Source organism: Amblyraja radiata, chromosome 26, assembly GCF_010909765.2.
Source record: "Amblyraja radiata isolate CabotCenter1 chromosome 26, sAmbRad1.1.pri, whole genome shotgun sequence".
NCBI classification, from domain to species: domain Eukaryota; kingdom Metazoa; phylum Chordata; class Chondrichthyes; order Rajiformes; family Rajidae; genus Amblyraja; species Amblyraja radiata.
The window spans coordinates 27,902,377-27,914,682 of NC_045981.1; the positions used below are offsets into that span (position 1 = coordinate 27,902,377).

At 44.7% G+C, this 12,306-nt stretch overlaps 1 protein-coding gene across 3 annotated transcripts in view; it reads left to right on the forward strand.

Moving 5' to 3' along the window:
* Nucleotides 1-12,306, forward strand: part of sdk2 (sidekick cell adhesion molecule 2) — a 659,639-nt gene that overhangs the window by 481,623 nt on the left and 165,710 nt on the right. For all 3 annotated transcript variants that reach the window (XM_033044544.1, XM_033044545.1, XM_033044546.1), the window contains exon 25: nt 2,106-2,343. In XM_033044544.1, the coding sequence (XP_032900435.1) occupies nt 2,106-2,343 (238 nt within the window). The remainder of the gene's footprint in view (nt 1-2,105; nt 2,344-12,306) is intronic.

Here is a 12,306-nt window from a genome sequence, read left to right on the forward strand (position 1 = left end):
CTTCAATTTTAAGCTTTCCTGCGAAGTTAATTATCTGATCTCTGTATTTGTAAGCTGGCAGGAAGATTATAGCACTCCACAGAATGTTAATTTAATCACCATGATTAGCTGGTGTACGCCCAGCGAAGATTCTCCCATCTATTATCTGAATGGGAATGGGTACAAACCAAGTATAATTAGCTGGAAATAATCACTCTCAGTGACAATTAATCTAATGTGATAATGTACATTTTACTCCTTTAAATTTACTCAATTTTTGATCTTTATTGCAGAAATTTATAGCAGATTATTTTTATTATGGTGGGAAAATGGTGGTGAAAGATGATAGCAGATTAAACTGTTACAGGTGCACAACCTTTTATCCGAAGATCCAAATAACGAAAACCTCCGAATAGCGGACATTTTTTCGGTCCTTGAAGAAAGGTCCTTGAAAACGTTCACCGAGGGCGGCCCGCAGAGGTGACAGCGGAACCTCCGGTCGGTCCTCGAAGAAAGGGGAACTAAATCCCCATTCATAAAAGAGAAGGTGAGGGTATATTGCGCGGGAGGGTTAATAATTGACAATATGCTGCTGCCTGCCCGCTGAGTTAAAAAGTTCCCATGGTAGACTCACGATACACAGTGTATCATGAGTCTTGCGTGGGAACTTTTTAACTCAGCGGGCAGGCAGCAGCAGATTGTCGCTCCCTTCAGTTTCACCCCACCTACACCCCTCTGCTTCCCGGCCATGTGTGTGACCCCTTCCCTCCCCTCTCCAGCTCCCCGCTCATTGCACCGGCGCGGGGGCTTTGCACTGTCTTCACGTCGGCGATACCAACAGGTCAGTACCAGTCACCGGAGACGTCAGGACCAACGGGACACCGACCCCCAGGCCCACTGCAAGCACGGAGATCCCAGAGACCCACAGCCAGCAGCAGCCCAGCCCCGTTCCAACTCCAGAGGAAAACTGCAAATTGGCCGGAGACGTCAGGACCACCAGAAGCCGTTCCCCGAGCTGCGCCCCTTCATCGGGACACCGACCCCCAGGCCCACTGCAAGCACGGAGATCCCAGAGACCCACAGCCAACAGCAGCCCAGCCCAGCCCCGCTCCAACTACAGAGGAACCTGGGTTGCGGATGACGGGGCGCAGCTCGGGGCGCCGTAGGGGCCCATCGGGGAGCGAGTTCCTGTTGGTCCTGACGTCTCCGGCCACCTGCCATCCTCCGGGAACTGTACCGCCCTTGCAGGAGAGTGGGGTTGTTTGCAGTTGCAGAGGGAGGGGGCAAGGGCGGTACAGTTCCCAGTCTCAGCTCCAGTCCAGGGGGGTGGCCGGAGACGTCAGGACCAACGGGACACGACCCCCAGGCCCACTGCAAGCACGGAGATCCCAGAGATCCACAGCCAGCAGCAACTCCAGCCCAGCCCCGCTCCAACTCCAGAGGAACACGTAGGGGCAGAAGCTGATGGTGTGCAAGGTACGTCTTGTTCTTGGGGTGGCGGATGAGGGGGCGCAGCTCAGGCTGTGGGCAAACTGCCACTTGTCGCCGTAGCAGCCCATCGGGGAGCGGATTCCTCTGGAGTTGGAGGGGGAGGGGGGTATTGTGCTGTTTGATCGCCCCCTGCTATCCCAGGGACAGGGAGACACAGCGGCTTTTTAGACTGGTGGGCAATCACTTCCAAAGTTCTGCCCACACAGTCAGTACACCTCTCCTACACTGCATTTCATACAAACATTTATTCTGCAAGAAAAAACTACATGAAGACTCAAACTCGCGACCGAGTAACTGCCGGGATCAAGGCGCAAACTCGCGACCTTGTGGATATGAGCCGAGCACTCTACCACTGAGCCAGCCATTAAAAACTACGCTAAAAAATTTCCATTCCGAAGGCCGACAAATTCTGAATTACGAAAAGTGTCTGGTCCCAAGGCTTTCGGATAAAAGGTTGTGCACCTGTAATTATTTCTGAGGGCATTGAATCAGAGACTATAGTTCATTCAGTTGAATGCCTGTGATGAGGATCAGTTAGTTTTATTTGGATAAGTTTACACAAAAAATAATTAAAACTTCTAAAATTGAACTGATAAAGACGATGCAGTCAGAAATTGCTACATTTCTTTCCTCAGCCTTTGCCTGAATCGGAGTACAATGGGAATCAGGAATCAGTGGGATACAAAATAAACTATGGGAAGTCAGAGGGGAATGGGTCAACTCTGACCCACATCATCCACGATCGTATTGAGCGGGATTTCACCATCGAGGATCTGGAGGAGTGGACTGAGTACAGAGTGCAGGTGCATGCGTTCAACGCCATCGGCTCCGGACCCTGGAGTCCACAGGTCAATGGTCGCACCAGAGAATCCGGTGAGTTTGTTTACAAGAGAGACGCAAGGACCTGCAGTTGCTCGTTTACAAGCAAAAACACAAAGTTCTGGAGTAACTCAGCGGGTCAAGCAGCATCTCTGGAGAACACGGACTGGTGATGTTTCGGGTCGGGACCCTTCTTCAAATTCAAGAGAAGTTCTGAGCCTGAAGAAGGGTCCCGACCTGAAACGTCGACAATCCATGTTCTTCAGAGACACTGCCTGGCCCGTTGAGTTACTCCATCACTTTGCGTTTTGTTTTTAAGGTGCTTACATGCTGATGAACAACAATAGGCCTCATCTCAATTCCCACGGCATTAAAGTCGGTGCTATTGTTGTGGGAAAAAAAGTTGCCAGTATACACATCAATGAAAAATTAAGCTACATTTATCAACAATTTTATTTCTTCAATACCCCTTTCAATGGTATTGATTTTGTGACCAAACAAATTCTAATTTAATAACTAATAAAGGGGCACCATTATGAGTTATTTTTGGAGGGTATTGTAAATATATTATTTATATTGTTTATTATGTCATCTATGAAGACAGTGTTGCCAGACCTGTTATGCTGCTGCAAGTAAGAATGTTGTTCTGGTTTCAGTACGTGACTTGACTAAAAAGTATAAATTGAAGAGTCACAGGAGCCCAACTTGCCCACATCGACCAACATGTCCCATCTACACCAGTCCCAACTGCCTGCATTTGGCCCATATCCCTCTAAACCTGCCCTGCCCATGCACCTGCCTAAACGTTTCTTAAATTTGCGATAGTCCCTGCCTCAACTACCTCCTCCAACAGCTTGTTTCATACACCCACCAGCCTTTGTGTAAAAAAGTCACCCCTCAGGTTCCCATTAAATCTTTCCCCTCCTAACCTTAAACCTATGTCATCTGGTTCTCGATCTGAAGGTGTCGTTTTTAACCTTTGACAAGTGCTAGTACTCTGTACCAGTGTGTACCGTCACAACAAAAGCATTGATTGAAGTCATACAGCCTGTAGTTTTCTGCCCCGTTGTGTAGACCAGAGCACTCCATGGTCAAAGATGGGGCCATTTTGCACAACAGTTTCTGGCCCCACAGCCCAGCGGTTAAAGCACAAAACTGATGAACCTGAGCTTGTTCAACCATTTCACACCAGAGTCCAGTGTTCCCTGCTTTATTGCGGTCTCCTCGTTGAGCTGGTGATGTCTGGATCACTGGCAGCCGGAGCAGATGTCAGGGATGGCAGTGTTGTCCTTCGACGACTGATGGAACCTTACATTTGAGAGTTTAGAAGATGTGATCTCATTGAAATTTGCAGAATTCTTAAGGGGCTTCTGGGGAGCAGTGGAATTGATGTTTACCCTTGCTGAGGGTATCTATGTCCATATGTTGAAATATTTATGTCCATATGTTTATATCATATGATGAAAGAATGGATCGACTGGACATATTCACTGGAATTTAGAACTAAGGATGAGAGAAGATCTTAAAGAATTCTTAAATTCTTAAGGGATTAGACAGGCTAGATGCAGGAAAACATAGAAACATAGAAAATAGGTGCAGGAGTAGGCCATTCGGCCCTTCGAGTCTGCACCGCCATTCGATATGATCATGGCTGATCATCCAACTCAGTATCCCATCCCTGCCTTCTCTCCATACCCCCTGATCCCTTTAGCCACAAGGGCCACATCTAACTCCCTCTTAAATATAGCCAATGAACTGGCCTCAACTACCTTCTGTGGCAGAGAATTCCACAGATTCACCACTCTCTGTGTAAACTGTGTAAAAATGTTCCTGATGTTGGAGGAGTCCAGAACCAGGGGTTACAGTTTAAGAATATGGGATAGGCCATTTAGGACTGAGATGAGGAAAAACATTTTCATCCAGAGAGTTGTGAATTTGTGGAATTCTCTGCCACAGAAGGCAGTGGAGGCCAATTCACTGGATGTTTTCAAGGGAGAGTTAGATATAGCTCTTTGGGCTAACAGAATCAATGGATATGGGGAGAAAACAGGAACGAGGTACTTATTTTGGATGATCAGCCATGATCATATTGAATGGCGGTGCTGGCTCGAAGGGCTGAAAGGCCGACTCCTGCACCTATTTTCTGTTTCTTTGTTTAGAACTCAGGGTCATAGCCTGTGGCTTGTTAATTAGTTGTAACCAACTCTGACTCACCGGAAATGACGTGGTGGGTGGTTCTGGTGGCATTGGAAGTGGTTGACAATTTCCAGCAACTACAGCCTTATGGTTTTGCATTCTTTTTCACAGACTACATGGCCACCAAAGTGAAATCATCAGATTCCAAAATAAATGTGTAGAAATTAATTACAATTAAATACTTAAAATAAACCAAAACCAAACAATATATTAACTGTATGTAAAAATGAAGTAAATATGTTGATTTAACTAATTTGAAGTTAAACTAATCACAATAACTTTTTTTTTAACAGTAATTAACTGAATATAAATGTGAAGTAATTGCATTGATTTAAATAATTTGAAATTAAACTAAAGGCTTAGATATCTACTTTCTTTTAATTGCTTCAGACCTCAGTTCTGTGTCGTGCTGTATTGCCACATGGTTGCTTCTGCTGTGATTATAACATCAATTATAAACTCATTTGCTGGATGCTTGGCTCATACCTGGGATACATTGGGTTTATATCTACTGGTGTTTAGAAGACCGTGAGGTAACTTGTTTGAAATGTGTCAGATTCAAAGGGGTCTTAACTGGCGAGACGTGAAGAGGATATTTCCCTCTTGGGGGAACATTCGGAGTGAGAGGTCACCACTAAAAATAGAAGGTCACAAATTTAAGAGGGAAATGAGAAATTTCTTGTCAGAAGGTCATGAGTCGTCAGAAATGTTTCCCTCCAAGGGCAGTGGATTTGAGTCTTTGAATATTCTTAAGGCAGAGATAGATCCTGGACACTGACAGGATGATCGGTGAGGGGATTGGAATGTGGAACGAGGTTACAGTCAGACCAGCCACAAAAGGCAGAGAAAGCTCGAGGAGCCAAGTGGCCTTTATGTTCTCATGTATAGTGTATCTCCCCATATGGGAACATCCTGGACAAGTCACAATGCGCAACTGACAATACGTTCCATGGACACGGTTTCCTCTCCACGGGTCTTCTGACATTCAAACGGTGGCCAAGGTTTTAACACACAACGTACCGACATATTTTAAAAGATAGAGTGCATGTACATTAAATTGTTATGTGCATTGTGGAGAAACTCATCTAATTTTGAACAAATTATGATAAAGTACTAATTCTTTTACAAAAAAAAATTACTATTTTCTCAGACAATTTACTTTCATGAAGTTCACCTGAGTTGAAACTAAATGCTAAAGCCCTGCACCCCCCCCCCTCCCCCACCTTGCTTCCAGCATTATCACCCCCCCCCCCCCCCCCCCCCCCTCCACTGCCACAATGAGGAAGGGTCCCAACCGGAAACCTCACTTATCCATGGTCTCATAAGGCAAAGGAGCAGAATTAGGCCATCAAGCCTATTCCACCATTCAATCATAGCTGATCTATCTTCACTCTCAACTCCATTCTCCTGCCATAGCCCCATAATTTTTGACACCCTTGTAAATCAAGGATCTGCCAATGTCCACCTTCAAAATACTAATACTATCCTGAGATGCTGTCGGACCCGCTGAGTTACTCTAGCATTTTGTCGTCTACCTGTGATGCATCGATGCATTCTGATATTATGCTTTCTACAATGCATCCATTGATGTTGGAGAGAGTTGTTGGAGACTTGCCAACATTCCTTAGTCCCCTGAGGAAGTAGATGCGTTGGTGCAATTTAGTTTACTTTACCTCTGTTTAGTTTAGTTTGTAGTCATGTGTACCGAGATACAGTGAAAAACTTGGCTGAGGCATGAATGTAGTTGGTCCAGGACAAACAGTTCGTGATATTTACACCCAGGAACTTGAAGTTCTCAACCATCTCCACTTTGGCACAACCACCGTCTGTGACAATGAATTCCACAGATTCACCACCCTCTAGCTAAAGAAATTCCCCCTCATCTCCTTTCTAAAGGTATGCCCTCTTATTCTGAGGCTGTGCCCTCTGGTCCTAGACTCTCCCACTGGTGGAAACATGCTCTCCACATCCACTCTATCCTGGCCTTTCACTATTCAGTAGATTTCAATGAGATTCTCCTCATCTTTCTAAACACCAGTGGCTGCAGGCCCAGTGCTGTGAAACTTTACTGTAGACTTTACTTTAGAGGTGCTGCATGGAAACAAGACGTTAGGCGCACCGAGTTCGTGCTGATCCTGTACACTAGCACTATCCTACACGTTTGGGACAATTTACAAATCTTATCAAAACCAATTAACCTACAAACCTGTACATCTTTGGAATGTGGGAGGAAACCGGAGCACCCGTAAAAAACCCCACGCGGTCACAGGGTCACAATGCACAAACTCCGTACAGACAACACCCATAGTCAGGATCCAACCCGGGTCTCTGTGAGGAAGCAACTCTATTACTGCTCCACTGTGCTGCCCCTTAACCCAATCATCCCTGGCATCTTTTTTGTAAACTACGTCTGGAGTCTCTCCAAACTTTGTTAGATCTCTAACTTTCAGCAGATCTAATGAAAGGTCACTGAAATAAAACATGCCCCTCGTTTTTCTTTTCACTGCCGGACCTGCTGCCTGTTTGTAGTATTCGCAGTTTTCATTTCATTCCAACAGCATTTGCGTACTTTTGGTGATTGGAAAAACGTTCAAGCATGTCCAAATTTTGAACATGGCTCCAATAAGGATGCTTGTTGGTTAGATGCCACAGTGGTACAGGCTCTGCCTTACAGCACCAGAGACCTGGCTCCAGTCCTGACTATGGGTGTTGCCTGTATGGAGTTTGCATGTTGTCCCAGTGACCACGATTTTATTTTCTCCTTGTGCTCCGGTTTCCTCCCACACTCCAAGATCATACAGGTTTGTAGGTTAATTGGTTTTAGTAAAATTGTAAATTCTCCCTAGTGTGTAGGTTAATGCTAGCGTACGGTCGCTGGTCAGCACAAACTCAGTGGGCTGTAGGGGCTGTTTCCACGCTGTGTCTCTGAAGTTTAAAAGTATGAAGTAAAGGATCTGAATGCACTAGCACTTCTCAACTCCCCCACCAGATGGCAGAAATGAGCAGGGAAGAGGAATTATTTACTAAGCAGCTTCAGAGGAAAACTTAAAGTGGAAAATTTTACTTTTTTTACATCAACTTTGTAAACATTTAATGAATATTTTACGGTTTGCGAAGTTTAACATTATGTTTGTTAATAATCTTTAAAGTTAACATCATCATTGTTGGTAATTTGGAACGTCATTGGTGGTTTGAAGTTTGAATCAATGTGCCTTTGTATCTTTTTGCCTGATTACTGAAATCTCCCCCCCCCCCCCTCCCCTCCCCTCCCCCCATCAACATCACACAGAAGTCTGGGCTGATAAACTGGAGATTGTACCCAGGACGGGAGTATCTGTTCAATAATCTGCGCCGTCTGAAATCTGGCATTTCACCCTGGGGTCAGAGTTCTTGCTCTTGACGTGGCCTGTGGTAAATGTGCTCCCATTCCCTGAAGCCTTGCAGCTGAAGGTCATGCAAGGTCATATAACTGAGGTTGTTGTAGATTGGTCTTGTGCTTTCTGCAGAATCTGACCTGCACAGATTTTAATAGAAACTCAGTCATTGCAGATCCTTGCTGAGGGTCGGTAACTGGTTGTCAGTAACTGGTTGTCGGTTACCAGTTCAGTCGCCAGGTCATTTGCCGGCTGGTAACTCCTCCCGGCTAGTTTCTCCAGCTGGCTGGCGTTGCAGGAAAGAGGCCCCTCTGTAACCGTAGCTGAATGTCTACGGTGGTGCTGTGGGAGAGACAGCCCCAGTCCTGCTGTCTCAACTCCACAAACCGGGTGTCAGAGGTTGTGGGGAGAAGGCAGGAAAATGGGGTTAGGAGGGAGAGATAGATCAACCATGATTGTATGACGGAGATAGACTTGATGCACCGAATGGCCTAATTCTGGTCCTATCACATGAAACCTATCAGAGTCTTTCCTTTGAACATCACAGAGGACACTATCAAGGTACGACTTCCAATTTAAGTACAAAACTGCGTCTTTATTTGTGGCATTGTTTAAACATAATTAGAAACACGCCTGCCACAATAAAACAAAGCAGCTGGAAGCAATGATGTGAAAGGAAGTGATTAATAAACCATATATAATAACAGTGACAGAATCAGTGATTTTTATTGTGGCAGTACTCACGAGTACAGTGTACCGGCAACTCTCCAAAGTTAAACACTCGATATTCAACTTTTTAGAATTTCAATTTTTTATTTAAGATGAGGAAGGGAAGATTTAATAGGAACCTGAGAGGTAGCTTTTTTACACATAGGGTGATGGGAAAATGGAATGAGCTGTATGAAACTTGTACGTTCTCCTCGTGACCTACGTGGGTTTTCTCCGGGATCTAAGGTTTCCACGCACACTCCAAAGGCGTACAGGTTTGTAGGTCAATTGGCTTGCTATAATTGTAAATTGTTCCCTGGTATGTGTAGGATAGTGTTAGCATGAAGGGATCGCTGGTCGTGGTGGACCAGGTGGGCCTAAGGGCCTGTTTCTGCGCTGTATCTCTAAACCAAAGTAAACAAGTGATTGCAGCAATGGTGACTGACTGAGCTTTCACTGGGAAACAGCTGAGTGAGCACAGGCATCGTTGTACCCAGTTCCACGTTCTCACTGCCATTCACTACAATTGCCTAAATATTTTGTTTCTACATTTCTAGCAATCCCATTGTACTTCAATGTAAATTGACGCTTTGTTTTGGAATTACCCTGAGAACAAGACTGAGCATGCAACTTGCATTCTTAATTGAAACTAACAAATCAGTCATTACGAATTAAACCCAACCACAGAACCTGTGGTATCAGCTCATTGCAGAAGCGGCTCAACAACGAGAGACCGGTCCTGACCTATTCTCTACCTCAATGGAGACCCTTGGACTTTACTGGAATTTACCTTTATCATGTATTTGTACTGTGGACGGCTTGATTGTAATCAAGTATAGTCTTTCCACTGTCTAGTTAGCACGCAACAAAAGCTTTTCACTGTACCTTGGTACACGTGACAATAATTTAAACTAAACTAAAACTCTTCCTGAGTGTCTCCCTTCAGAGTAGACATTCTACTGTGCTATAGGGAGAAAAAACGACACAAACTGCTGGAGTAACTCAGTGGGTCAGGCAGCATCTCTGGAGAGAAGGGATGGGTGACATTTTGGTCAAGACCCTACACATTTCTTCTGTTATAGCTAGATGTTGTGTCAATAATTTGCTATTGCGTCATGTTCTACTATAGACACGGCATCAAAAAATCTAATGCTAGAATCACCTTTAAAGGAAGAGAGAGTAGTAGCAAGGAACTGTCGATGATGGTTTTACCAAGGAAAGACACAACGTGTGGAGCAACACAGTGGGTCAGGCAGCAATGCTGGAGGACGTGGGTGGGTGCCGTTTCAGGTTGAGAGGAAGGGTCTCAGCTAGAAACATTACCTATTTAAAAGAAGAGATTTTGAGGAATGGATCGCAACAGTGTGGGACTTTGGTAGCTGATGGCAAGTACAGCAATGTCGGCCAGGGTTGGAGGAGGGTCTGATGGTGGGAGGAGGTCACAGATGTGGGTGAATAGTTCGAGAACAAGTCGGGGAATGTCAGAGTCATCAAGCACAGAGATTACAGGTGACTGAGACTCGACAAGAGTTGGCATTTGGGTAGTTTAGTTTCAGAGGAGCTCACCATCAGCTTATCGAGCAATCGCATTACAATTTGGCAACAGACCAGCACATTTAACCCCGGAATTATTTTATCATTCCCGAAACACGATGCTACATCCATCTGCTAATTATTTGATTATGATGATGTAACAACAAATATTTTCGATTGAAGGTATACAAAAATTAAAGACGAGATGTAAATATAATCAGCAGATAATCTAAACCTGGAGCTATTTCTTTAAAGCTTATACATAGAATGATGGCAATGATGGAGTCATTGTGAATTTAATTTCCTAATGGCTGATCTGGTAATGCTTGTAGACGTTAGCTGTGATTGCATATTCTAAGAAAAGACATGAAGTAATGGCTTATAATGTGGAGTTACTAAGTGTTGAATTACAGCTGGCTTTAATGTGCAGCAATCATTGAATTCCATTGAGTTATAGCAGGAAGTAATGTTTAAATTAAATATAACTCTCGTTAAGTAGCCTGTTAGAGGCCTCCTAGTTTCTGTGGAATTGGTTCTATTACCCACGTGTTTAGATCTTTTACCAAATTCTGATGGAGTCAGTGGTAAACAAATTATTGTGTCAAAATATTGTGTCTTGAATATGATAACTTGGAGTGAATCTCCTACTGTTAGTCTCATGGACAAGGAGAGTCCGAGCAGTGTCTCTGGTCAGTCCCTAGCTAGAAGAAGGGAATGTTCACCACATTGGTTTCCTATCCTGGTGGGTTTAGAGATTGGAGATCTAGCAATGGCAACAGGCCTTTCAGCCCACCGAACCCAGGCCGACCATCGATCACCCGTTCACACTAGTTCTATGTTATCCCACTTTCTCATTCATTCCCTAGACATCAGGAGCAATTTACAGAGGGCCAATTAACCTACAAACCTGGGCGTCATTGGGATATGGGGGGGAAACCGGAATACCTGGAGGAAACCTGCACGGTCACTGGGAGAACTTGCAAACACCACACAAACAGCACCCGAGGTCAGGATTGAACCTGGGTCTCTGACACTGTGTGGCAGTGGCTCTACCAGCTGTGCCACTGTGCCATGGGTGTACCATGATTCTTTCTACAAATACATGCATGCTTTAGTTGGTTGAATAGTAATAGTAACATCCTCCATGGTCAGATGTCCTTTGAGCATTCACTCACTAGCTCCTCAGTAAAAGTCGGCAGACGATGTCCTGGGATATCTGCTCTCCCTGAAACCAGACTATATCTGTGCAGGGAACAAACCTGATCGCAACTCATCATCTTTTCAAGCCATTACTTTTCATGGTGTCGCTGCAAAACTTATTAATATCCACGAAGATGATTCAGACATGGACTAAAGGACAGTAAAAAAACAACTCGAGTTTTTACCTTAAATATAATATGGTTTCAGATTATGTTAATTATTGCCACGTAATTTATGCAGAATACATGGTGAAAAATTATGAAATGTGATCTGCTTCCCCATCTTGGTTTTGACCATAACTGTTTTGACTTCTGGGATGGCATTATTGAGGTGTACCATAGTCAGGGTTGAACCTGGGTCTCTGGCGCTGTGAGGCAGCAGCTCTACCCGCTGCACCACTGTGCCGCCCCAAGTTCTCCAGAGATGCTGCCTGACCTGCTGAGTTACTCCAGCACTTTTGTCTTCTTTTGCAATATATCAGTTGGATGAAGCCCTGAAGAATTGTAACATCTCTCTCTATTCATTTTCCCATGAAAGCTGATTGCTAATCTGGACAATGATGAACGGTTAATTAAATTTGTTCAGTGTTATTGGTCGGCAGCCAAAACTGAAATGACTGTGTGGTCGATGAGTGAGCAACAGCCAAGATGACTTTGCTCCCTGTGCAACTAACCTTCTTCAAAATTACCAATTAACTCCGAGATTCCTGGTCTCATCTGGGGCGTTTGACAATTGCAGTGGCCACAGGCGCCTCTGTTTGAGCGGGATCGTGGCCAGCAAGTAATCCTCAGGTTTACCTCATCTGAACTCTGGAGGCTGTTTGGCCTTCAGCCCCTCACCTCCCCTCATGGTTCCTCCCCTTGGCCCACTATGGAAAATCAGCATGATTCAGAACATAGAGCAGAACAGAACAGGAACAGACCCTTCGGCCCACAGTGTATGTGCTGAATGTGATGCCAAGTTCAACTGATCTCATCTGCCTGTACATGATCCATATCCTTCTATT